Source organism: Microcaecilia unicolor, chromosome 1 (genome assembly GCF_901765095.1).
Source record: "Microcaecilia unicolor chromosome 1, aMicUni1.1, whole genome shotgun sequence".
In the NCBI taxonomy this organism is placed as follows: Eukaryota; Metazoa; Chordata; class Amphibia; order Gymnophiona; family Siphonopidae; genus Microcaecilia; species Microcaecilia unicolor.
This window is the reverse complement of record NC_044031.1, coordinates 24173124-24200248: the sequence shown is the minus strand read 5'-3', so window position 1 is coordinate 24200248 and position 27125 is coordinate 24173124. Positions and strand designations below refer to the sequence as shown.

The 27125-nt window shown below is 43.5% G+C and overlaps 2 protein-coding genes across 3 annotated transcripts in view; one reads left to right on the top strand and one right to left on the bottom strand.

Annotated features, from left to right (window-relative positions):
- Positions 1-27125, top strand: part of LOC115463370 (gastrula zinc finger protein XlCGF26.1-like) — a 952960-nt gene that overhangs the window by 478782 nt on the left and 447053 nt on the right. The window lies entirely within an intron of this gene.
- Positions 169-14718, bottom strand: LOC115463270 (zinc finger protein 729-like). Its single transcript, XM_030193638.1, has 3 exons — positions 14642-14718; positions 9516-9626; positions 169-3351 (listed from the first exon to the last, which is right to left on the bottom strand). Exons 1-3 carry the CDS (start codon positions 14673-14675, stop codon positions 488-490), a joined length of 3009 nt encoding a protein of 1002 aa, XP_030049498.1. The 5' UTR covers positions 14676-14718; the 3' UTR covers positions 169-487.

The following is a 27125-nucleotide window of genomic DNA, read 5'->3' as shown; positions in this document are numbered from 1 at the left end:
GATAACTTGCAAGGCATTATGGTTAATGTAGTCTGTTCACATGATCACATTATAAGTCTTTCCTTTCTGCACATGCCCTGGCGTCCATTTGTCTGATAGCTGATGGGAGGGGGCAGGTATACCTCTGATGCCAGGCAAATGTTTTGTTTATGGTTTTCCTCCGAGTTCTTTGTTGTCAATGGGTTCTCCAGACTTTCTGTCTCTTGGGTCTTTGGTTTTTGGAGATGTCCTGATGAGCCTTCACGTATCCACCTAGTCATGCTTTGTTTCAGATGGGAGGAGAAGAAAGCTACCTTTTGTCTCTGTTAAGTGTTTGTAATTGCCTAGCTCTGCTACCAGAAATTCCCAGAGAAAAGGGGAAATAAGGTATTGAAATGCAGTTTCAATACATCTTTTAAAAGCTGCATTTTTATATTGATAAAATCAATAACCCTGCTACATATTTAATTCTGACAATTGGCTTATACCATAACAATTACACTCCATGTTAAAGTTTATTTCTGCTGTGAATCATTTGATGCTTTTTCAGATTTGATAACCTAGTAAAACTTTTATTACACTCAGTACAAGTAAAAGGTTTGCATTCACTATGGATCATTTGGTGCTTTTTCAGATCACATGACTGCCTGAACCTTTTATTACACTCAGTACATACAAAAGGTTTATCTCCTCTGTGGATCATTTGGTGTTTTTTCAGATTTGATAACCTATTGAAACTTTTATTACACTCAGTACAAATAAAAGGTTTGCATCCACTATGGATAATTTGGTGCTTTTTCAGATCACCTGAATGACTGAACCGTTTATTACACTCACTACATAAAAAGGGTTTCTCTCCTCTGTGGATCATTTGGTGTTTTTTCAGATTTGATAACCCATTGAAACCTTTATTACACTCAGTACAAGTAAAAGGTTTGCATTCACTATGGATCATTTGGTGCTTTTTCAGATCACATGACTGACTGAAACTTTTATTACATTCAGTACATATAAAAGGTTTATCTCCTGTATGGATCATTTGGTGTTTTTTCAGATTTGATGACCTACGGAAACTTTTATTACACTCAGTACAAGTAAAAGGTTTGCATCCACTATGGATCATTTGATGCCTTTTCAGATCACATGACTGACTGAACCTCTTATTACACTCAGTACATATAAAAGGTTTCTCTCCACTGTGGGTCATTTGGTGTTTTTTCAAATTTGATGGCCTATTGAAACTTTTATTACACTCAGTACAAGTAAAAGGTTTGCATCCACTATGGATCATTTGATGCCTTTTCAGAAAACATGAATGACTGAACCTTTTATTACATTCAGTACATATAAAAGGTTTAACTCCACTGTGGATCATTTGGTGCAATTTCAGATTTGATGATGACGTGAACCTTTTATTACACTCAGTACAAATAAAAGGTTTGCATCCACTATGGCTCATTTGGTGCTTTTTCAGATCACCTGAATGACTAAACTGTTTATTACACTCAGTACATATAAAGGATTTCTCTCCTCTGTGGATCATTTGGTGTTTTTTCAGGTTTGATAACCTATTGAAACTTTTATTACACTCAGTACAAGTAAAAGGTTTGCATCCACTATGGATCATTTGGTGCCTTTTCAGATCACCTGAATGACTGAACTGTTTATTACACTCAGTACATATAAAGGGTTTCTCTCCTCTGTGGATCATTTGGTGTTTTTTCAAATTTGATGGACTATTGAAACTTTTATTACACTCAGTACAAGTAAAAGGTTTGCATCCACTATGGATCATTTGGTGCCTTTTCAGATCACATGACTGACTGAACCTTTTATTACACTGAGTACAAATAAAAGGTTTGCATCCACCATGGCTCATTTGGTGCTTTTTCAGAACACCTGAATGACTGAACTGTTTATTACACTCAGTACATATAAAGGGTTTCTCTCCTCTGTGGATCATTTGGTGTTTTTTCAGATTTGATAACCTATTGAAACTTTTATTACACTCAGTACAAGTAAAAGGTTTGCATCCACTATGGATCATTTGATGCCTTTTCAGAAAACATGAATGACTGAACCTTTTATTACATTCAGTACATATAAAAGGTTTAACTCCACTGTGGATCATTTGGTGCAATTTCAGATTTGATGATGACGTGAACCTTTTATTACACTCAGTACAAATAAAAGGTTTGCATCCACTATGGCTCATTTGGTGCTTTTTCAGATCACCTGAATGACTAAACTGTTTATTACACTCAGTACATATAAAGGATTTCTCTCCTCTGTGGATCATTTGGTGTTTTTTCAGGTTTGATAACCTATTGAAACTTTTATTACACTCAGTACAAGTAAAAGGTTTGCATCCACTATGGATCATTTGGTGCCTTTTCAGATCACATGACTGACTGAACCTTTTATTACACTGAGTACAAATAAAAGGTTTGCATCCACCATGGCTCATTTGGTGCTTTTTCAGAACACCTGAATGACTGAACTGTTTATTACACTCAGTACATATAAAGGGTTTCTCTCCTCTGTGGATCATTTGGTGTTTTTTCAGATTTGATAACCTATTGAAACTTTTATTACACTCAGTACAAGTAAAAGGTTTGCATCCACTATGGATCATTTGATGCCTTTTCAGAAAACATGAATGACTGAACCTTTTCTTACATTCAGTACATGTAAAAGGTTTATCTCCACTATGGCTCATTTGGTGCTTTTTCAGATCAACTGAATGACTAAACTGTTTATTACACTCAGTACATATAAAGGGTTTCTCTCCTCTGTGGATCATTTGGTGTTTTTTCAGATCACCTGAATGACTAAACTGTTTATTACACTCAGTACATATAAAGGGTTTCTCTCCTCTGTGGATCATTTGGTGTTTTTTCAGATCACCTGAATGACTAAACTGTTTATTACACTCAGTACATGTAAAAGGTTTATCTCCACTGTGAAGCATTTGGTGCTTTTTCAAATGTGAGGCATGACTGAAAGTTTTATTACACTCAGTACATATAAAAGATTTATTTCTGCTGTGGATCACTTGGTGCCTTCCGAGGTCTGCTGACTGAGTGAAACTTTTATTGCACTCAGCAGATGTAAAAGGTTTCCTTCTTCTGTGGACCAATTGATGCTTTCTCAGATAACTTGACAGCTGGAAACTTTTACTGCATTCAGTACACGTAGGTGGTTTCTTTCTGTTGTGGATCATTACGTGGATTTTCAGATGTGACACCTTATTCAAACTTTCACCATACTCACTCATACAAGGTTTCTTTTTGGGGCGTTCACGATGGATCATTTGTTGCATTTTCAGAACCAATTTCTTCTCCTTCGTCTGTTTCTGTTTAATCTTTTCAGCTGCTGGATATAAACAGAATCCCAATGTTAAATACCCTAATATCACAAACAGCAATGACAAGTAAACTTCATGAAAAATCTCTTTTGAGAAAATGTGAATGCTACCAATAAAAACAAGGGGCCCAATATTCAAAATGATTGAAATAAGCAGGAGAGGCTCCTGGCCAATTAAATCGCTTGTCCAGGACTAAGCAGCGATATCCAGCACTTAATCATGCTGAATATTGCCTCTTAACAGCCAACCCCTAACCAGTGAGTTAGGGGCAGGCCGGAGGTGACATTTGAGCAGAGCATGGACCTAGCCAGTTAGCAGCGATATTCAACCTACTAATGATGACATTAAGGATGTATTATGAATATGACAGGATCCCTCCAGCTCAGAGGGGAATAGCAAGAGTTACCCAGCCACGGTAGAAAATGGCCCAGCACATGCTAATTTCACACATCCAAACTACCACATGCTGCTTGGGAAGAGGACCCCTTGGTGTTTTGAGTTGCCCGGGACCCTAAAGTGAATTGAGTAGCTTTCAGAAGTAAATTAATTTTTTACTCGTTCCAAAAGTGGACGCTCAGTTAAATTACATGGAAACACTTTAAAAACAAATAGGAGGAAATATTTTTTCACTCAGCGTATATTTAAGCTCTGGAACTCGTTGCCAGAGGATGTAGTAACAGCAATTAGCGTATCTGGGTTTAAAAAAGTTTTGGACAAGTTCCTGGAGGAAAAGTCCATAGTCTCTTATTGAGACAGACATGGGGAAGTCACTGCTTGCCCTGGGATTGGTAGTATAGAATGTTGCTACGATATGGGATCCCAGAATCTTGTTACTCTTTGGTATTCTGGAATCTTGTTAGTCTATGGGATTCCGAAACATTGCTACTATTTGGGTTTCTGCCAGGTCTGACCCAGAATGGCTATTCTTATGTTCTTAAGCACTGAAATGTGAAACTTTTAAAATAATTTGAAGACAGAGCAGGACAGATTCATTTAATCGTGTTTTTCATCTTCGGAAAAACACGATTTGAAAGCGCAAAACCCCTTCGTGAAAAACTACACTGGCTCCCAATCAAAGAATATGTTCAAAAAAAATCCGCAATCAAGCGGAGAACTCGAACGCTCCACGGGAAAACACAGATATAGGTAAAAAGTGGCCTGCATTAGGAGTCTATAAAAACATATATATAATCAAATAATCAAATAAAACATTCAAATAAATAATAAATATACAATAAGAGGTCAACATATAATAAACTACAACAATAAAAATAATGATAAAAAATAATAAATAATGATGAACGTAAAGTCTCTAAGTGACGTATACACAGATTATGCATATGTGGGATGTTATAATGTCACCAAAAAATTACACAAAATGGTCGTGTAAATAAATAAATAATTGTAAGAGAGACTAATTTATTTATTTGAATGTTTTATTTGATTATTTGATTCTGTATATGTATTTGTTTGAAAGATTTATTTGATTATGTATATGTTTTTATAGACTCCTGATGCAGGCCTGTAGGCCGAAACACAACAGTTGTGTCAAGTCTTTTCTTCAATAAAGAAGTTTTTAAGATATTGTCTCCAGGATTTGTATTTCCGTGGTCAAACATCCCACTTTTTACCTATATCCCAATCGAAGAATGCATTGCCTTCAAAATCTGTACTATGGTTCATAAAATCATATATGGTGAAGCACCGGATTACATGACAAGAAAGACACTCAAGACCCACCTGATTAAAAAGGAATACCCTACAGATCAAACGTAAATGCCTGATCTCTGCGACACAAGAACGCAAAAGTTCGTAATGGCCATCACCGAACTCTCTCGTCGAACAAGCGACTTTGGCTGCTTACCTTCCACCCACCTTGAAGAATCCCTTGTGGTCCAGTGGTAAATGGGCAGGAGCGATGTCCACTTGCTCCGGCCCACATCCAAGGCCACAACTAGCACATAGTAACATCTACGAGTGTGTTATCAAAATAAAACTCCCTCTGGCTTTGGGATGGATTGACTGAACTATGCAAGCTCTCTCAGATAATAAATCCATTTTATCGTAAATAAAGAAGCTAGCATACGAAAAATATTTCTCTAGCAACTAATAAATATCACAATAGAACTGATAAAATGGACTCATAATAATTTATAATAGTTTTTCCTAAGAGTAAATTATTCACAAAATGTGATCTTTTGATTGGGAGTGAATTAGCTAACATAGGGCTTTTTTTTTTTACAAAGCCGCGCTAACAACTCCCATTCGGCAAATGAGAGGAAGCTCATAGCCAAGATCCCAAAAAACTCAATACATTTTATGCTGCTTATCCCAGAAATAAGCAGTGAATTTTCCCCAAGTCAATTTAATAATGGTCTATGGACTTTTCCTTTAGGAAGCCGTCCAGACCCTTTTAAAACCCTGCTAAGCTAACCGCCTTTACCACATTCTCTGGCAATGAATTTCAGAGTTTAATTCGTATTAAATTTACTACTTTGTAGCTTCATCACATGCCCCCTAGCATGGTTTTGTAAGAGAGTCCCTAAATATGCTATTCATGAGACAAAAAGAGCCAATTTTTCTGTTGTTGTTGAAAACTCCTAATAGATCTAAGAATATCTTTGCTTGTACTAAGAATTTGTTTACTGCCTCTCAAGACACTGAACAATGTTTGTTTACTCAAGTGAATCGTGAAATTTTCATCAGACTTTTTTCACGAGAAGATTCATAAAATTCATTCTACCTTGGATTTAGGGGCCCAACCTATGGATATTGGGGGTCTACTTTAGATCAATCTGATTCTTGTGTACAGAAGAGGTCTAAATGTAATACTTTAGGTCAATTTTAGGCTGTTTTATTGAATGACCTTGGAAAATTAATTGCTTCTTTGCATCCTTCTGCTTCAATTTTTGATCCATGTCCTTCAACTTTACTATTGATGGTGAAAGATGTAACACTTAAGTCTGTTATGCCCTTGATTAATGAATCTTTGTATGTGCAGGACGTCAGACTCACAGAAGCAGAAGCCTGTGCAGCCTTCTACATGGAATGTTGCTAGTGGAATAGCAACAGTCCATGTAGAATCTCCAATAGTAGCAACATTCCATGTAGAATCTCCAATAGTATCTATTTTATTACATTTGTACCCCGCACTTTCCCACTCATGGCAGGCTCAACGCGGCAGGCAATAGAGGGTTAAGTGACTTGCCCAGAGTCACAAGGAGCTGCCTGTGCCGGGAATCGAACTCAGTTCCTCAGGACCAAAGTCCACCAGCCTAACCACTAGGCCACTCCTCCACTGTTGCTACTATTTGAGATTCTACATGGAATGTTGCTATTCCACTAGCAACATTCCATGTAGAAGTCGGCCCTTGCAGATCACCAATGTGGCCGCGCAGGCTTCTGTTTCTGTGAGTCTGACGTCCTGCACGTACGTGCAGGACGTCTGACTCACAGAAGCAGAAGCCTGCGCGGCCACATTGGTGATCTGCAAGGGCCGACTTCTAGTGGAATAGCAACATTCCATGTAGAATCTCAAACAGTAGTAACAGTGGAGGAGTGGCCTAGTGGTTAGGGTGGTGGACTTTGGTCCTGAGGAACTGAGTTCGATTCCCGGCACAGGCAGCTCCTTGTGACTCTGGGCAAGTCACTTAACCCTCTATTGCCTGCCGCGTTGAGCCTGCCATGAGTGGGAAAGTGCGGGGTACAAATGTAATAAAATAGATACTATTGGAGATTCTACATGGAATGTTGCTACTATTGGAGATTCTACATGGAATGTTGCTATTCCACTAGCAACATTCCATGTAGAAGGCTGCACAGGCTTCTGCTTCTGTGAGTCTGACGTCCTGCACATACGTGCAGGATGTCAGACTCACAGAAACAGAAGCCTGCGCAGCCACATTGGTGATCTAGCAACATTCCATGTAGAATCTCCAATAGTATCTATTTTATTACATTTGTACCCCTCACTTTCCCACTCATGGCAGGCTCAACGCGGCAGGCAATAGAGGGTTAAGTGACTTGCCCAGAGTCACAAGGAGCTGCCTGTGCCGGGAATCGAACTCAGTTCCCCAGGACCAAAGTCCACCACCCTAACCACTAGGCCACTCCTCCTATCATTCAAACTGGAACCCACCCGCTTCAGGGTTGCAAACAAAAATGGCCAATGCACCCTGTCAAACGCCTTTTCTGCGTCTAATGAAAGGATACATAGTGGCTGCTGTTTTATATGCGCAAATTGGATGAGGTGGAGCGCCCTTCGAATATTATCAAATGTTTGGCGCGCCCGCACGAACCCCGCTTGGTCTTCATGGACTAATTGCGGCAAATACTGCTGCAGGCGGGATGCCAGGATCGCAGTACACTTTTTCACTTTCAACTTATCATCTCAGATCACAGTTCTTCCCATGAACCTCAGTGATGTTGATCGCCAACCATTTCAAAGTTTTAGCGATGTATCAAACATCAAACTCTTCACTGGTTCAACTATAAATACCAATTTCTCTTATTTTTATTCAATTTTTTAACTTATCTTATAATGGATCTTTAATTTTGCCGGCAAGACTGTATGGTTCGGGAGAAACTTGAAGTCCCCTCCAGCAATCTGGCAGGTGTCATGAGTTCATTTTGGGCAAGGGGAGGAAACACATGTTACTAGGTTGGTGAGAAGTACATTGCAGTAATCCAAGCGAGAGGTGACAAGGGGGTGGATAAAGGGTTTTGGCAGCGTATTCAGAAAGGAAGGGGCGAATTTTGAATTTTTGTGTATGCTGTAATATCTTCTATTTCTCTGTACAGTATTTGTTATTAAGAAAGAAAGAGCTTCTCATCTTTCCCCCTAAGCATACCTCTCCTCTCCCCCCCTTTCTCTATTTCTGTAGATGGCACTCTCATTCTCCCTGTCTCATCAGCTCGTAACCTTGGGGTCATCTTTGACTCCTCTCTCTCCTTCTCCGCTCATATTCAACAGATTGCCAAAACCTGTCGTTTCTTTCTCTATAACATTAGCAAAATCCGTCCCTTCATCTCTGAGCACTCTACCAGAACCCTTATCCACACTCTTATCACCTCTCGTCTTGATTATTGTAACCTGCTTCTCACCGGCCTCCCTCTTAGCCATCTCTCTCCTCTTCAATCAGTCCAAAACTCTGCTGCGCGGCTCATTTTCCGCCAAAGTTGCTATGCTCACATTAGCCCCCTCCTTAAGCCACTTCACTGGCTCCCTATCCGTTTCCGTATTCAGTTCAAGCTTCTCTTATTGACCTATAAGTGTATTCACTCTGCCGCTCCCCAGTACCTCTCCACTCTCGTCTCTCCTTACGCCCCCCCCCCTCGAGTACTCCGTCCTGTAGGAAAATCTCTCTTATCCGTCCCCTTCTCCTCTACTACTAATTCTAGACTCCGTTCCTTTTGTCTTGTTGCACCCCACGCTTGGAATAGACTTCCTGAGCCTGTGCGTCTAGCCCCGTCTTTGGCCGTTTTCAAGTCCAAACTTAAAGCCCACCTCTTTACCACTGCTTTTGACTCCTAACCACTACTCGCTTGCCCTGTCCCTCAACCTCACATAGTAACATAGTAGATGACGGCAGAAAAAGACCTGCACGGTCCATCTAGTCTGCCCAAGACAAACTCATATCTTGAATTTATACCTGTCTTTTTCAGGGCACAGACCGTATAAGTCTGCCCAGCAGTATTTCCCACCTCCCAACCACCAGTCCCGCCTCCCATCACCGGCTCTGGTACAGACCGTATAAGTCTGCCCTCCCCTATCCTAGCCTCCCAACCACCAACCCCTCTTCCCCCCACCTGCTCCGCCACCCAATTTCAGCTAAGCTTCTGAGGATCCATTCCTGCTGCACAGGATTCCTTAATGCTTATCCCACGCATGTTTGAATTCCGTTACCGTTTTCATCTCCACCACCTCCCGCGGGAACGGTAATGGTAACGGAATTCAAACAAACTGCTTTTGACTCCTAACCACTACTCGCTTGCCCTGTCCCTCAACCTCACCTATTATTCCCTTACCCTTAATTGTTCTGTTTACCTGTCTTATCTAGATTGTAAGCTCTTTGAGCAGGGACTGTCTTTTTGTGTATGGTGTACAGCGCTGCGTATGCCTTGTAGCGCTATAAAAATTATAAATAGTAATAGTAGTATTAAAACTCACCTGTGTATGAGTGAGTAGCATCTCTCTCTCTTGACTCCTGAAGATTTTGGATATTTGGTTCTTCCTTTTCTTCAGTCTTTGATAATATATCAGGCTCGATCCTTTCATAGCCTATTTCCAGGAAAAGAAATGAAAATTGTGTTATATTTCTCTTATTTTAACAGAAAAATATCCAGCAATAGTTCTCGGTGAAAGATCTACTCAGGGCTTTGTTTAAGCAGGGTACAGAGTACTGGCACCTTTATCCTGCCTTCCAAAATTGCCCTATCTACCCCATTACCTTTAACATAGTAAATGACGGCAGATAAAGACCTGAACAGTCTATCCAGTCTGCCCAACACGATAAACTCATTTTACATGGTATGTGATACTTTATATGTATACCCGAGTTTAATTTGTCCTTGCCTTTCTCAGGGCACAGACCGTTGAAGTCTGTCCAGCACTGTTCTTGTACTAAATGTTCTGAAGCTAATGTCGAAGCCCCTTAAAATTTACACTCCAGCCCATCCCTATCTATTCATAGTAACATAGTAAATGACGGCAGAAAAAGACCTGCATGGTCCATCCAGTCTGCCCAACAAGACAAACTCATATGTGCTACTTTTTGTGTATACCCTACTTTGATTTGTACCTGTCCTCTTCAGGGCACAGACCGTATAAGTCTGTCCAGCACTATCCCCGCCTCCCAACCACCAGGCCCGCCTCTCACCACTGGCTCTGGCACAGACCGTATAAGTCTGCCCAGCACTATCCTCGCCTCCCACCACCGGCTGGCTCTGCCACCCAATCTCGGCTAAGCTCCTTAGGATCCATTCCTTCTGAATAGGATTCCTTTTTAGAAGGAATGGATCCTAAGGAGCTTAGCCGAGATTGGGTGGCAGTTAAGATCAGGGCGTAGACTGTAGAAGTCTGCCCACACTGGTTTTGCTTCCTAATTACCGGCGTTGCCACCCAATTTCCACTAAGATTCTGTGGATCCATTCCTTCTAAACAGGATTCCTTTGTGTTCATCCCACGCATGTTTGAATTCCATTACCATTTTCACCTCCACCACCTCCCGCGGGACGGCATTCCACGTATCCACCACCCTCTCCGTGAAAAAATGCTTCCTGACATTAGTCCTGAGTCTGCCCCCCTTCAACCTCATTTCATGTCCTCTAGTTCTACCACCTTCCCGTCTCCGGAAAAGGTTTGTTTGCGGATTAATATGTTTCAAATATTTGAACGTTTGTATCTTGTCGCCCCTGTTTCCAAGGTATACATGTTCAGGTTGGAAAATCTCTCCTCGTACCGTTTGCGTACAGTTTGTACGGTTTGCATATGGTTTGGTTCACTCCAAAATCGCCCGGCTTGTGTTTTGTTTCTATTCCTGCACCATCCAGCCTTGAACCCTTGACCCTCAGATTCAGAAGTGGCCACCTTCCAGGTAGAGTTATTCTACCCTACTGGCTACACAAAAAGGCCTGGTTACCCCACCCATTGGCTATTGGTTATACATTGATATCACTTTAAGCACAGGCGCAGAGGGTGAGTTTGTAAATTGAGAATTAATATCACATGAATCCAAGCACATATTTTATTTATTGCATTTGTATCCCACATTTCCCACCTCTTTGCAGGCTCAATGTGGCTTACAATATATCATGAATAATGGAAATACATGAAAGAGCTGGTGGTTGGGAGGCAGGGCTGGTGGTTGGGAGGTGAGGATAGTGCTGGGCAGACTTATACGGTCTGTGCCAGAGCCGGTGGTTGGGAGGAGGGGCTGGTGGTTGGGAGGCGGGGATAGTGCTGGGCAGACTTATACGATCTATGCCAGAGCCGGTGGTTGGGAGGAGGGGCTGGTGGTTGGGAGGCGGGGATAGTGCTGGGCAGACTTATACGGTCTGTGCCCTGAAGAGGACAGGTACAAATCAAAGTAGGGTATACACAAAAAGCAGCAAATATGAGTTATCTTGTTGGGCAGACTGGATAGACTGTGCAGGTCTTTTTCTGCCGTCATCTACTATTTAGTATTACAGACAGATTTTGGGTGACATGATTATGATAGGACAAGATATTAGTCTAACAAGCAGATATAAAATGTAAAAAGAGTTACCTGATGAATGAAGTGCTGAACCACCAGGCAGTTATATTATTACCTGCCATATTGAGTGGGAACTCTGAGGCTACGCTCAAAAAACTGAAAATTCATATATAAAAAAAATCTTTGTAGCCAACACTGAATTTTTGATTTTGGATTTGGTAACTCTTAGTCTTGGTTTGGATAACATTATAATGCCAACACAATACCCAATAAAACATTTTAATAGACGGCATAGGGTGTAAGCAAAGATGGAACATATATGTAGATAAGATAGAGTAAGAAAATAAGGGACTAGTTAAAGAAAAGTGCACATGAGGTCAGAGAGATGGTTAAATATTACCTCAGCTAGGGTAGGAGTGGATAAACATGTCCCGCTGCAGTATGTGCAGCCCAAGTCAATCCTTGTGTGTGTGAGTGAGACTAACAAGTTAGTTACTTCTTCCATTAAAGGCCTAGTTGTCTCTATCACCTACGGCAGCTACGAAATCTCCCTCCAAGTATTGGAAAGACGAGTCTGACCACAGCGGTCCAGGCCACGATAACATCTCGACTAGACTATGGTAATGCCCTGTACACTAGGTCAAACCAAAAGGAGTTTGAATCAGCTCCAACCAATTCGGAAGGCTGCAAACGGCATGACCACATCACACCCTTCCTGCAAAAACTACACTGGCTACCAGGGTCCTGATCCGGTTCTCTGCCCTCTAACACATGGAAGGAGCACTGAGAGATGATTTCTTCTATTATTATTCCTATCACATGGTGATCCTGGAGCAGCCCACGATGCCGGACAGTGTCATAAGCTGAGGGGAGGTCCATGAACAGAGCCCCAGACTTTTCATCAGTCTGAACGATTGCTTCACTTTAATTTTTTATAGCCAGGTTCCGATCGTTTGTGCTTCTCCGACCTTGCTTATGAAACCTGCTCCAAGAACTAGAGGGGGGGGGGGGGGGAAACTTGTAGGACACACGAAATGAGCTTTATGGTGCCTCAGTTCTGATCTTACACTGTAATCTTAAGACAGGGGGCAGGACTAAGACAGACTGGAAGTAACTTTATAAAGTGATTCCTGCACGTCAATGACCTTTTCTAAAATACCAACTTCATAAAAGTGGGCGTTTTGGCATTAAGTAGGCGTGAAACAATAACATAATATCATAAGACGAACTTTCCTCCTGTAACCTAACCCAATCTGTCCCTCTACCTCAACTATGTATTTCTCCTATCCGGAACTGGTAATCACCACTTACGGAACTATGTAAGCCACACTGAGCCTGCAAATAGGTGGGGAAAATGTGGGATACAAATGTTATAAAGAAATAAAAATAAATAAATAACAGATCAGATTCACTATGCAACTGTGTTACATACGAAGACTACTCATGCGAATCACAAAACTGGCACACTGGTGCACTGATTGAATTGAATAAATCAATTAAATTGAAAATGGGAGGATGAACTTCATACTACTGTGGCCAACTACGGTCAGTCAAACCGGACTGCAAAATAAGCAAGTTAAAGGGCACACAGTTAAAGTAATCACTGGTTGAAAAAAACCTCCCGTCAAATTGCCCAATTCAAAAATCACTTTTCATTTACCGCAAATCAAAAGGCAATATTATATGAAATAATCGAGGATTCTTATCTTAAATCATGCTGAAAGTCCATTTTTCAAACACTCACTGCTTGATTTCTGATCCTGCCAGCACTCAGTGTTTGAAAACGGACTTTCAGCATGATTTAAGATGTGTCCTCGATAATATTGCCTTTTGATTTGTGGTAAATGAAAAGTAATGTTATCATGGCACGGACCAATGTGGTCAGACTCGTCTTTCCAATACTTGGAGGGAGATTTCGTAGCTGCCATAGGCGAGAGAGACCATTTTTATAGGTTGTTTGAATTTGCGGGATCAAAGTGAGTGATGAATCTAGCAGTATCCTAAGATTCCTGACCTGTGATTTTAGAGGGAGTTCATACTTCTCAAAAGGCATTTTGAAGTCAGGTATTTGTCCAATTGTGTTAGATACCCAAAGAATCTCTGTTTTGCTTGGGTTCGGGGCTCAGGCAGAGTTTGTTGTTGTTTGACCCATTCCTGAGTTACGACTAGGCAGGCAGACAGTTTACTCAGAGTTGTGTGTAGATCTAGTTCAGTTGGCATGAGTAGTCGCATATCATCGGCATAGATGTAGAATTTTGTGTCCATTAACCGAAGCAGCTCAGCCAGAGGCTTGAGGTAGATATGAAATAAAATGGGAGACAGTATGGATTCCTGTGGCACTCCACAGTTCAGTGCCCAAGGTAATGATGTGCCAGTCTTGTAAGCATATTTATGATCCAGTGTCGAAGAAGGAGGCTGAGAAATCCAGCAACACTAGTATCGATGCAGATCCCCTGTCACGATTTCTGTGCAGATCATCAAGAAGGGACACAAGAACTGTCTCTGTTCCGTACCCTGGTCTGAAGCCAGATTGACATGGGTCTAGCCAATTACTTGAGTTGAATACAGACGGTCTTTTCTGTAAGTAGCCAGTGAAGTTTTTGCAGGAAGGGTGTGATGTGGTCACACCGTTTGCTTATTTTGAAGTCCAGTTCGACTGACCGTGGTTGGCCACAGTAGTATGAGGTTCATCCTCCCATTTTCAATTGAATTGATTTAATCAATTCAATCAGTGCACCCGTGTGCCAGTTTTGTGATTCACATTAAGTAGGCGTGCCCATGAGAGGTGTTTGAGAGAAGAATGGGCAGCGTGCTCGTAAATTAGAAAATCCTCTAGGACTGGTGTAAATCTTTGCACCGGCAATGTGGGAACATGTTAGGCAACTTCCACTAGTATTTAATTAAAAAAAAAAAAAGGCAAAATAGAAACAGATTTTCTTTATAAAATAACACCTTCGCAAGTACCTCTGCTGTAAAACTACCCTCATCCTGATCGTACTTGGAAGTTTCTGAAGTGAGGGAGGCATAGAAAAATGTCCCCCAATTATTTTGAATGAATCAGATGCTGTGTGAGTTAAAATACCGATAAAGCAGTCCTTACCTAGCGAGATCAGGGTCTCATAATTCTCCTTCATCACCTCCCTGTAAAGCTCCTTCTGCCCTTCATCTAAATACTCCCACTCCTCCTTGGAGAAAGAGACAGCGATGTCCTCAAATGTCACCTCCATCTGAAACACAAACCAGAAACTCTCAGGGGCACGTGGAGGTGCTAACAATATATTACCTAACATTTAATCATAGAAGAAGAGGGCACCAGGGATCTCCCCCAGCTTTACGTTTAATTTTCTCCTTGAAAAAAAAAAATCAGACAGTATATTCCCATTCTATTTAAAAATCCAATGGCTTCCTATTCAGGCCAGAATCTTTTTAAAATTTTATTGCTTGTTGTATCAAATGATGTATGGTCTTTCACCTTTTATATCTATTGGACCATTTGGTGTTTTAGGCAAGAGAATGTGCTAAAGGCGGTTAGCTTAGTGGGGTTTAAAAAAAGGTCTAGACAGCTTCCTAAAGGAAAAGTCCATAGACCATTATTAAATGGACGGGGAAAATCCACTGTTTATTTCTGGGATAATGTTTTGTACTTTTTTGGGCTCTTACCAAGGTATTTGTGACTTGGATTGGCCACCGTTGGAAACAGGATACTGGGCTTGATGGACGATTGGCCTGTCCCAGTGTGGCAATACTTATGTACTAAATTTACTTGAAATGTTAATCCATTTATCTATCCCTCTTTAAAAAATAAGAAGTTAAAACTTATGGATTCTTTATTGTCATTTCAAGCTGTAAGGTGAGATAAAGAGGTACTTACCTTGTTGTTGTGTGCTATTAATTAGTTATATGTCACAACTAACCAGCAATGATTTTGCCTCATAGTTTGCCAACAAAATTAAAGTTCTCCATCAAGAACTACAGATAGTCCCAAGAAAGCACCCCCCAGCTAATGAAGAGAACACTCCCTCTTCCTCACCATTCACATCCATCTGGGACTCGTTCAACCAGGTCACAGGGGAAGTTCTTGAAAAAATCCTGAAAGGCCTATGGCCCAGCCCAGCAAAGACAGTACAACCAGTGAGCATAGGCCTCGTTGAAGGGACCACAAAAATTAACATTCCCCTTGTGGAAGGGCAGCTGCCAACAATATTAAAAACAGCTGCGGTGCGCCTCCTACTAAAAAAGAGCTCACTCGACCAGGACAAGCTCGAAAACTACTGCCCAGTCTCTAACATTTCTTTCCTAGCAAAACTTATAGAAAAGATAGTCTGTATTCAACTCAGACTTCAATGGCGTGGAGGAGTGGCCCAGTGGTTAGAGCACCGGTCTTGCAATCCAGAGGTGGCCGGTTCAAATCCCACTGCCAGGGCCAGTCTTAGACCGAGGCGGCCGCATAGGGCCTCGCGCTTAAGGGGGCCCCGTGCGGTGCACCTCAGTCAGCCTCCTCTGCTCCTGATTCCCGGCGGTATTTAAATTTACCTCTGTTGCAGGCAGCTTGGCAGCGTCAGTGAAAACGCCGACGTCCCACCAGCCTTCCCTTCGCTCGTTCGTTCCCTCTCAGTGTCCCGCCCCCAAGGAAATGACGTCATAAGAAGGCGGGGCACTGAGGGAACGAACGAGTGAAGGGAAGGCTGGTGAGACGTCAGACAGCGTTTTCACTGACGCTGCCAAGCTGCTGCAACGGAGGTAAATTTAAATACTTGAAGATTTGAAGAGAAGAGGGCGGACAGGTAGACATGGGAGCGGGAGGGTTGGGGAGAGAGAAGAGCATTGATCGATGGACATGGATGGGAGGACAGGGCCCAGGGAGAGAGGATTAATTGCTGGACATGGAGGGGAGGGAGGAAAATTGCTGGATATGGATATTTTTTATTTTTGTTACATTTGTACCCTGCACTTTCCCACTCATGGCAGGCTCAATGCGGCAGGCATGGAGGGTTAAGTGACTTGCCCAGAGTCACAAGGAGCTGCCTGTGCCGGGAATCGAACTCAGTTCCTCAGTTCCCCAGGACCAAAGTCCACCACCCTTACCACTAGGCCACTCCTCCACACTATATGGATAGATGGAGGAGGGAAAGGGAGAGAGGAACAAGGATGGACATGGATGGGAAGGCAGGGCCCAGGGAGAGAGGATTAATTGCTGGATATGGAGGGGAGGGAAGAGAATTGCTGGATATGGATGGATGGAGGCAGGAAGGGGAGAGAGGAACAAGGATGGACATGGATGGGAGGGCACGGCCCAGGGAGAGAGGAGAAATGCTGGACATGGATGTAGGAGAGGGAAGGAAAATAGATGCACATGGATGGAGGGGAGTGAGGAGAAATGCTGGATATGGATGGAGGGGAAACTTTGAAGGCAAATGCTGAAACTGGAGAAAGGATAGGGACAGGGCTACAGATGGTAGACAGGAAACATAAGGACACAGGAGGATGGTGGGCATGGTGAGAGAAAAAATATCAAATGGAAAGAAGACACTGGGACCAAAGCGAATAGAAAAACTAAATGATCAGACAACAAAGGTAGAAAAAAGTATTTTATTCAGAATTTATTAAATGGAATATGTCAGCTTTTGGAAATGTGCATCTGTGATATTTTGCATGTAAGTTTCAATTTTTCTAGTATTGCTGCATGCTGAGTCTGACTTCTTGAGGTAACTTTCCAGTTCAGTATTTTGCCTTCATATCTGTTGTGTCATGTGTTTTTCATATGTGATCAAGGTGCAGTATCCTGCTAGCGTGTAGTATTTGCAGCCCTTTTTGTTTTGTTTTTTTTTCACGAGGTAGTGTATTGGTGTTTTAGAGCCTGGTGTAATTACAGTTCTGCCTTTCCATGCATAAGGTTGTAGCTCGTCCTGTCCTTGGAATTAGTGCTGTTATGGTTTGGTAAGGTTATGAGTGTGTTTTTGCACAAGTTTGTGTATAGTGTTTTGCAGTGGAGAGATTGTGTGTCCGCACCTCTGACCCCCCCGGGGTTATGAGAATTGGAGCTACTAATTGTAGTTGACTTGAACTGAATAATTACTGGGGAGGGGGAGGGGTTCATGATAGCATTGTGCTTATTATTTCAATCAGTTTTTCTGTACAAGTTTAGCTTCATTTGTCTTTATTTGAAATTTCATAAATAAAAAATGTTCTAAAAATTTAATAATCAATGGGGTGGAGCGGGGGCGGGGCTAGGGTGGGGCTAGGATGGGGCCCCACCAAATTGGTCTGCACAGGGCCCCGCACTTGCTGCTCCTTTCAATCTGGCTTCAGACCAAGGTACGGAACAGAGACAGTTCTTGTGTCCCTTCTTGATGATCTGCACAGAAATCGTGACAGGGGATCTGCCTCGATACTAGTGTTGCTGGACTTCTCAGCCACCTTTGACACTGTGGATCATAATATCATGCTTACAAGACTGGCACATCATTACCTTGGGCACTGAACTGTGGAGTGTCTCCCATTTTATTTAATATCTACCTCAAGCCTCTGGCTGAGTTGCTTCGGTTAATGGATACAAAATTCTACATCTATGCTGCTGATGTGCAACTACTCATGCCCATTGAACTAGATCTACACACAACTCTGTAAACTGTCTGCCTGCCTAGTCGCAACTCAGGAATGGGCAAACAACAACAAACTCTGCCTGAGCCCCGAACCCAAGCAAAACAGAGACCTTTTGGGTATCTGACACAACTGGACAAATACCTGACTTCAGAATACCTTTTGGGAAGTATGAACTCCCCCTAAAATCACAGGTCAGGAATCTTGGGATACTGTCAGACGAGGGCGGGCCCAGGAGGAACGGAGGGACGTCCGAAGATGCGATGCGATCAGCTGTTCTTCCCCGTGCTGTGCAGCGCCTTCACACAGAGGTGAGAGGCGCTGCACGGGCACGGTTTCAGACGGAGGGGGGCCCGGTGGAGGGGGGAGCAGCGGCGACGACCTCATGGGGGGTGGTGGGGGCGGGACACGGGGGCGGGAGCTGTTTTTTCTAAAATAGTAGAAAGAGAGGAAGGGAAGGAGGGGGGCTGGGGCTGCCTAAAAAAGTCATGCTTTTAATGCAGGGGGGAGCGGGGAGCAGCGGCGACCTCGGGCGGGGGGGGGGGGCAAGGCCGTCCATAAAGGACGCTCCTGATGAGCGTTTTTGCGCCCGCGATTTGATTTTTTTTTTAAAACATTTTACTTTTTTAAGCCGGGCAGCCCTAACGAGAGTAGCTTTCCCGGAGTTTTCCAGCGTTAGGGCAAGCGGTAAACTTTGATGCATCTCATTTCAACAGGGTTTCTACACAATTTGCTCATCTGCATTCCGTTTTCGTTTGCTGCTACCGTCGTCGGAAATTGGGCTTTAATACATGCCAGGGTTAAAAACTTGTTCGTTAAAGGCTCATTTAGTTTAGTGCATCTGGCCCTAAGATTTGAAAGATTTTGGATAGTTATTTATCTTATAATTAAGCCCTGTAGGAAAGAAGCTTATAAAAATGTTTAAATGAGATACACCTAAGAAACATTCCTATTTTGAGTTGGAAATCTTTGAAGTGTTATACTTACTTGTAACTTGGTCAGGAGACTAAATGTTTGGTGAGTAAAGAAATTAGAGTGTATACTGGATCCAGTAGGGAATCAGCAGTTCTACTGGTCTAATCCTGTACAATCTAACTGAAGAGTATTTCTTTCTGTTTACCAGCACAGTCAAATAATTCCATTCCACTTAAATAAATATTTTATTGTTATATATAAGGGAGTAGTATCTGGATTCATCGTAAATCAAATTGATTCCATTCACAGGAATTCATATTCACCTTTTTGCATTCATCCGGTATTATCTTTTAAGGATGAGTTTTTATTTTATGTTCACTCTGTCTCTTGTGAGCTGAGCACAGTTAGTTCCCTCGGCTGGCACGACTACATCTTAGAGGTATTTTGATACTGTGTGAAGTCTCACCACAGACGGGTGACATTAGGCAAACCTGCCTTGTGCAAAAATGGAAATTCTCACTTCATTTGGTGGTAACAACTTTGGGACAATGTCCCCTCCTTTATTAGTGGTGACTCCAGCACAACACCCCTCTTTCTCTCTCTCCTTTTACCAAACAAACAACATAGTAGATGACGGCAGAAAAAGACCTGCACGGTCCATCTAGTCTGCCCAACGATTTAAATTTATATGTGCTACTTTATGTGTATACCTGACCTTGATTTGTTTCTGCCATTTTCAGGGCACAGACCGTAGAAGTCTGCCCAGCACGAGGCCCACCACCCAACCACCAGCCCCCCACCGGCTCTGCCACCCAATCTTGGCTAAGCTTCTGAGGATCCATTCCTTCTGAACAGGATTCCTTTATGTTTATCCCACGCATTTTTGAATTCCCTTACCGTTTTCATCTCCACCACCTCCTGCGGGAGGGCATTCCAAGCATCTACCACTCTCTCCATGAAAAAATACTTCCTGACATTTTTCTTGAGTCTGCCCCCCCTTCAATCTCATTTCATGTCCTCTCGTTCTACCGCCTTCGCATCTCTGGAAAAGGTTCGTTTGCGGATTAATACCTTTCAAATATTTGAACGTCTGTATCATATCACCCCTGTTTCTCCTTTCCTCCAGAGTATACATGTTTAGTTCAGCAAGTCTCTCCTCATATGTCTTGTAACGCAAATCCCATACCATTCTCGTAGCTTTTCTTTGCACCGCTTCGATTCTTTTTACATCCTTAGCAAGATACGGCCTCCAAAACTGAACACAATACTCCAGGTGGGGCCTCACCAACGACTTGTACAGGGGCATCAACACTAAGATTTAATTCTACTACTACTACTACTACTATTTAGCATTTCTATAGCGCTACAAGGCATACGCAGCGCTGCACAAACATAGAAGAAAGACAGTCCCTGCTCAAAGAGCTTACAATCTAATAGACAAAAAATAAATAAAGTAAGCAAATCAAATCAATTAATGTGAACGGGAAGGAAGAGAGGAGGGTAGGTGGAGGCGAGTGGTTACAAGTGGTTACGAGTCAAAAGCAATGTTAAAGAGGTGGGCTTTCAGTCTAGATTTAAAGGTGGCCAAGGATGGGGCAAGACGTAGGGGCTCAGGAAGTTTATTCCAGGCGTAGGGTGCAGCGAGACAGAAGGCGCGAAGTCTGGAGTTGGCAGTAGTGGAGAAGGGAACAGATAAGAAGGATTTATCCATGGAGCGGAGTGCACGGGAAGGGGTGTAGGGAAGGACGAGTGTGGAGAGATACTGGGGAGCAGCAGAGTGAATACATTTATAGGTTAGTAGAAGAAGTTTGAACAGGATGCGAAAACGGATAGGGAGCCAGTGAAGGGTTATGCACTTGGGTCACAAAAACCCAAAGGGAACAGTACGACATAGGGGGTGAAGCGCTTCCGTGTAAGAAAGAAGAGCGGGATTTGGGGGTGATTGTGTCTGATGAACTTAAGGTGGCCAAATAGGTAGAAAAGGCGACGCTCAAAGCCAGAAGGATGCTCAGGTGCATAAGGAGAGGGATGACCAGCAGGAAAAAAAGAGATGATAGTGCCCTTGTATAAGTCTCTGGTGAGGCCCCATTTAGAGTACTGTGTGCATCTACAGAAAGATATAAACAGGATGGAGTCAGTCCAGAGCGCGGCTACAAAATTGGTCCGAGGTCTCTGTCATAAAACATATAAGGACAGGCTTACGAACCTCAACATGTACAGTATACACTGGAAGAGAGAGGATATGATAGAGACGTTTAAATAGGTCAGTGACAGTGGCGTACCTAGGGTAGTTGACACCTCCTCCAAAATCCAGTACTAGGCATACCGAGAATACAAAACACTCAAGACCTATAGAGCAATTCTACCATACCATAAGCAGTCATTTCTACGAGTCACACAAGGAAAAGGAAAGCATCTTAAACACTACAGTGAGCACTAGAACATCAATTCACCTATTCTAAAACGAAACCAGACAGAATAGTACAGATCGTCGATCCTGCACAGTCAATGCCAACCGAGAGCCATGTCTTTTTCACAAACACAGATACACCCTAATCCACTATAGAATAAGCAATAACCTTTCTATTTAGACAAAAATTAAACTGAACCCCCGATGCCAGACTCTGCATACAATGCAACACCACAGAAACAGAAAATGTCTCCTAGTACTGTGCAAAATATAAAGACAGCAGATGTAAATTTGAAAAAACTAACAAGTACCAATCACCACTTTACAAATTAACAAATAGAAATAAAACAAATACAGAAAATAAAATAATACCATTTTATTGGACTAATACATTTAGCTTCCAGAGGCCAAAACCTCCTTCCTCAGGTCAATACAGTATAGTGCTGTTACTGTATCCTATCCTGACCTGAGGAAGGGGGTTTTGTTCTCCGAACGTCAGTCAAAATGTATTAAAATTAGTCCAATAAAAAGATTACCTTATTTACATGTTCTATTAAACATTTAACACCGCTACAATACTACTTTATCCTAAAGCAAAAAAAAAAAAAAATATATATATACAGTGGGGGAAATAAGTATTTGATCCCTTGCTGATTTTGTAAGTTTGCCCACTGACAAAGACATGAGCAGCCCATAATTGAAGGGTAGGTTATTGGTAACAGTGAGAGATAGCACATCACAAATTAAATCCGGAAAATCACATTGTGGAAAGTATATGAATTTATTTGCATTCTGCAGAGGGAAATAAGTATTTGATCCCCCACCAACCAGTAAGAGATCTGGCCCCTACAGACCAGGTAGATGCTCCAAATCAACTCGTTACCTGCATGACAGACAGCTGTCGGCAATGGTCACCTGTATGAAAGACACCTGTCCACAGACTCAGTGAATCAGTCAGACTCTAACCTCTACAAAATGGCCAAGAGCAAGGAGCTGTCTAAGGATGTCAGGGACAAGATCATACACCTGCACAAGGCTGGAATGGGCTACAAAACCATCAGTAAGACGCTGGGCGAGAAGGAGACAACTGTTGGTGCCATAGTAAGAAAATGGAAGAAGTACAAAATGACTGTCAATCGACAAAGATCTGGGGCTCCACGCAAAATCTCACCTCGTGGGGTATCCTTGATCATGAGGAAGGTTAGAAATCAGCCTACAACTACAAGGGGGGAACTTGTCAATGATCTCAAGGCAGCTGGGACCACTGTCACCACGAAAACCATTGGTAACACATTACGACATAACGGATTGCAATCCTGCAGTGCCCGCAAGGTCCCCCTGCTCCGGAAGGCACATGTGACGGCCCGTTTGAAATTTGCCAGTGAACACCTGGATGATGCCGAGAGTGATTGGGAGAAGGTGCTGTGGTCAGATGAGACAAAAATTGAGCTCTTTGGCATGAACTCAACTCGCCGTGTTTGGAGGAAGAGAAATGCTGCCTATGACCCAAAGAACACCGTCCCCACTGTCAAGCATGGAGGTGGAAATGTTATGTTTTGGGGGTGTTTCTCTGCTAAGGGCACAGGACTACTTCACCGCATCAATGGGAGAATGGATGGGGCCATGTACCGTACAATTCTGAGTGACAACCTCCTTCCCTCCGCCAGGGCCTTAAAAATGGGTCGTGGCTGGGTCTTCCAGCACGACAATGACCCAAAACATACAGCCAAGGCAACAAAGGAGTGGCTCAGGAAGAAGCACATTAGGGTCATGGAGTGGCCTAGCCAGTCACTAGACCTTAATCCCATTGAAAACATATGGAGGGAGCTGAAGCTGCGAGTTGCCAAGCGACAGCCCAGAACTCTTAATGATTTAGAGATGATCTGCAAAGAGGAGTGGACCAAAATTCCTCCTGACATGTGTGCAAACCTCATCATCAACTACAGAAGACGTCTGACCGCTGTGCTTGCCAACAAGGGTTTTGCCACCAAGTATTAGGTCTTGTTTGCCAGAGGGATTAAATACTTATTTCCCTCTGCAGAATGCAAATAAATTCATATACTTTCCACAATGTGATTTTCCGGATTTAATTTGTGATGTGCTATCTCTCACTGTTACCAATAACCTACCCTTCAATTATGGGCTGCTCATGTCTTTGTCAGTGGGCAAACTTACAAAATCAGCAAGGGATCAAATACTTATTTCCCCCACTGTATATTATTTACAGTTTGTTTTCTGTTTTCTGCTTTCCTCATCTTCTTTTCACTGTCTTCCTTCCATCCAGCATCTGTCTTCGCTCTCTCTCTGCCCCTTCAATCCACCATTTGTCCTCCCTCTCCCATTCATCCAGGGTCTGCCCCCTCTCTCTCTCTGCCCCTTCTTTTCAGCCCCATTATCCCACCTGCCCCTAGTTCCAGCCCCAGCCCACATCTCCCACCTGCCCCCCCTTTACAGCCCCCAATTTCAGCCCCACTATCCCACCAGTTCCGAGCTTCAGCCCCCAGCCACTTTTCCCCTATCCTCTTTTCAGCCCCCAGTTTTAACCCCAGCCCCGAGCTTCAGCCCCAGCCACTTCTCCCTGTCCCCTTTTCAGCCCCCAGTTCCAGTACTAGCCCCCTTATCCCACCTGGGCAAGACTTCTACGGTCTGTGTCCTGAAAATGGCAGATACAAATCAAGGTAAGGTATACACAAAAAGTAGCACATATGAGTTTATCTTGTTGGGCAGACTAGATGGACTGTGCAGGTCTTTTTCTGCCGTCATCTACTATGTTACTATGTTACCCTCTTTTCAGCCCCCCGTTCCAGTCCCCTTCATCCACATGCCTTACACTGAGGCCCCCTTTTCATACCCAGACCCATTCTCCCTCCTGCCCCCTTCTGAGACCCCAGTTCCAGCACCAGGCCCCTTCTCCCATCTGAACCCCCCCCAGACCCATTGTCCCATCTGAGCCCCCTCCCAGACCCAGTCCCCTCCCGTCTGAGCCCCCCCCCCAGACACAATCCCCTTCTCCCCGACCCAGTCTCCGCCTGCCTACCAGCTCCGTCGACAGATGACCGTCTTCTCCTGCCACCTGGCCGGCACCCAGATCTGTGAAGCGCCTCGCGTCTGCTCTGCTGTAAATGAAGCAAATCGCCTCGTCGCATGGCCCTTCCCTCACTGTGTCCCGCCCTCACGGAAATAGGAAGTTACATCAGAGGGCGGGACACAGTGAGGGAAGGGCCATGCGATGAGGCGATTTGATTCATTTACAGCAGAGCAGACGCGAGGAGAAGAGGGTCGTCTGTCGATGGAGCTGGTGGGAGGCAGGTGGGGACTGCGACCCCCCCACCTGCTGACACCCGGGGCAGACTGCCCCCACCGCCCCGCCCTTGGTACGCCACTGCTCAGTGACGTTAATGTACAGGAGGTGAGCCCTTTTCAAATGAAGGAAACCTCTGGAATGAGAGGGCATAGGAGGAAACAGAGAAAATGTTCTTTCACGGAAAGGGTGGTGGATGCGTAGAATGGCCACCTGGTGGAGGTCATGGAGGACTGTGTCAGAGTTTAAGAAGGTGTGGACAGACACGTGGGATCTCTTAGGAAACGGAGGAGTTAGTGGTTACTGAGGATGGGCCACTTGGCCCTTTTCTGCCATCATGTTTCTATGAACTGGAAACACCAAGGAACTGATCATGAAATGTTGTGGTCTGAGTTGTTGCAGTAAAGAAAGTCCGAAGGTAACCTACCAAGACTGTGGTCATAATTTGGAGAAGGTGAACTCTTGTGTACTCCAGCTCACCGGTTCTGTTTGTTTATGGGCCCTGGTCTCGGGTGCCTGACCCGAGGAGTTTAGCCAGTGGACCTGAATGTGGTGTGAGACCAGGATTACACTTTCAATTACTGTCAATTCCATTTATGTATTATTTTTAAGCTTTAGCTCTTATTGTCTGGGAAGAAAAACTGAAAGAGATGAAAGGAAGAAAGTGAGCACGTCATACAGAAGGAGGAGCAGAACCAGGAGAAAGGAATAAAGAGCAGAAGCAGAACTTCCTTTTCTGGAGCCCCAGGAAGGGATTGGGCAGTACCAGGCTCATTCCTTCTGCTTGTGTTCCATGTGTGTGAGACGCTGGATGGCATTGCCTGGCACTGCATCCCCTGCTGCCCACCTCCTGCCAGTCTCCTACCTGCTGAGCACAAAGCCCTGCAGCCGTTCTCCTGTCCATCGCCACACTACCAGCTCCAGCCCTGGCTCCCTGTGTGCAGCTTTGGGCTTTGCACGTTTGCTGGATCTCTGTGGCTGTAGTAGCGAGTGAGATATCAGCATTCAGCACACTACAGTACACTACAACAAGCACCGCCCCTTCCCGAAGGAGGTGATGTCACAGGGAGGAGGAGTCTGCAGCTGTTGGGTAGATGCTGGGAAACGTAGTTCTACTGGTGTACAGCCCTGTAATTTTATGAAAAACAAACAGTCCTGCTTTGGAGATAGGGAAGGGGCTGGAGACAGAGCAAAGAAAGGAAAAAAACAGCAGAGAGGGAGCAGAGAAGGAGTCAGAGATGTAGATTACCCCCAGATAATTAAGAAAATGAAAGAATGAGCAGGAAAAACTCTATATACTTCTGAGGGAAGGAGGAGAAAGAACAGCTTTAGACCAGGTGCTGTTGCAGCCTGTCAGACAAACTCGGCCACCTGGATGCTTGTGTTGCACTAGAACTTATAAAATTTCATATTAACTCTTTGCCAGACACTCTGAAGCTCAACACTCATAATTGCTGAATCAGGTGAATGTGGCTCTCTGCAGCTAGATCACTGCTCTCTCTCTCTCTCTCTCACACACACACACTCTCTCTCTGTTTCTCAACTCACTCTCACAGTCTCTCTCTTTCACACAAATGCACACACACACACTTTGTCTGTCTCTGTCTCTCTCTCACACACATATACACACTCTCTCTCAACTCACACTCTCTTTCACACAGACGCGCACACACACACTTTCTCTGTCTCTCTCTCACTCACATACATATACACACTCTCTTAACTCACTCTAACAGTCTGTCTTTCACACAGACGCACACACACACACACACACACACACACTTTCTGTCTCTCACACACACTCTCGCACACACACACACACACACACACTTTGTCTCTCTCACACATGCACTCACACATACATATACACACACACTCTCACTCTCTCTTAACTCACTCTAACAGTCTCTCTCTTTCACACAGACGCGCACACACACACACTTTCTGTCCCTCTCACACACACTCACACATATACACACTCTCACTCGCTCTCTTTACATTAAAGAAATAAAAAAATCTTGCCCGTTTTAACGGGCTTTACGGCTTGTAGTAACATATAGTAACATAGTAAATGACAGCAGATAAAGACCTGAATTGTCCATCCAGTCTGACCAACAAGATAAACTCATTTTACATGGTATGTGATTCTTTTTACCCAAGTTTGATTTGTCCTTGCCATTCTCACGGCATAGACCCTAGAAGTCTGCCCAGTACTGTTCTTGTACTAGGTTCTGAAGCTAACATCGAAGCCCCTTAAAATTTACACTCCAGCCCATCCCTATCTATTCAGTCATGATCAGGGCGTAGACCGTAGAAGTCTGCCCAGCACCGGTTTTGTTCCCAATTACCACCTAATCT

Coding starts and splice junctions, on each gene's coding strand:
- LOC115463270 (XM_030193638.1), bottom strand. CDS start 14,675: ATGAAGGAGAATTATGAGACCCTGATCTCGCTAG. Junction 9,627..14,641: donor TGAGACCCTGATCTCGCTAG/GTAAGGACTGCT, acceptor TCCTGGAAATAG/GCTATGAAAGGATCGAGCCT. Junction 3,352..9,515: donor TGCTACTCACTCATACACAG/GTGAGTTTTAAT, acceptor TATATCCAGCAG/CTGAAAAGATTAAACAGAAA.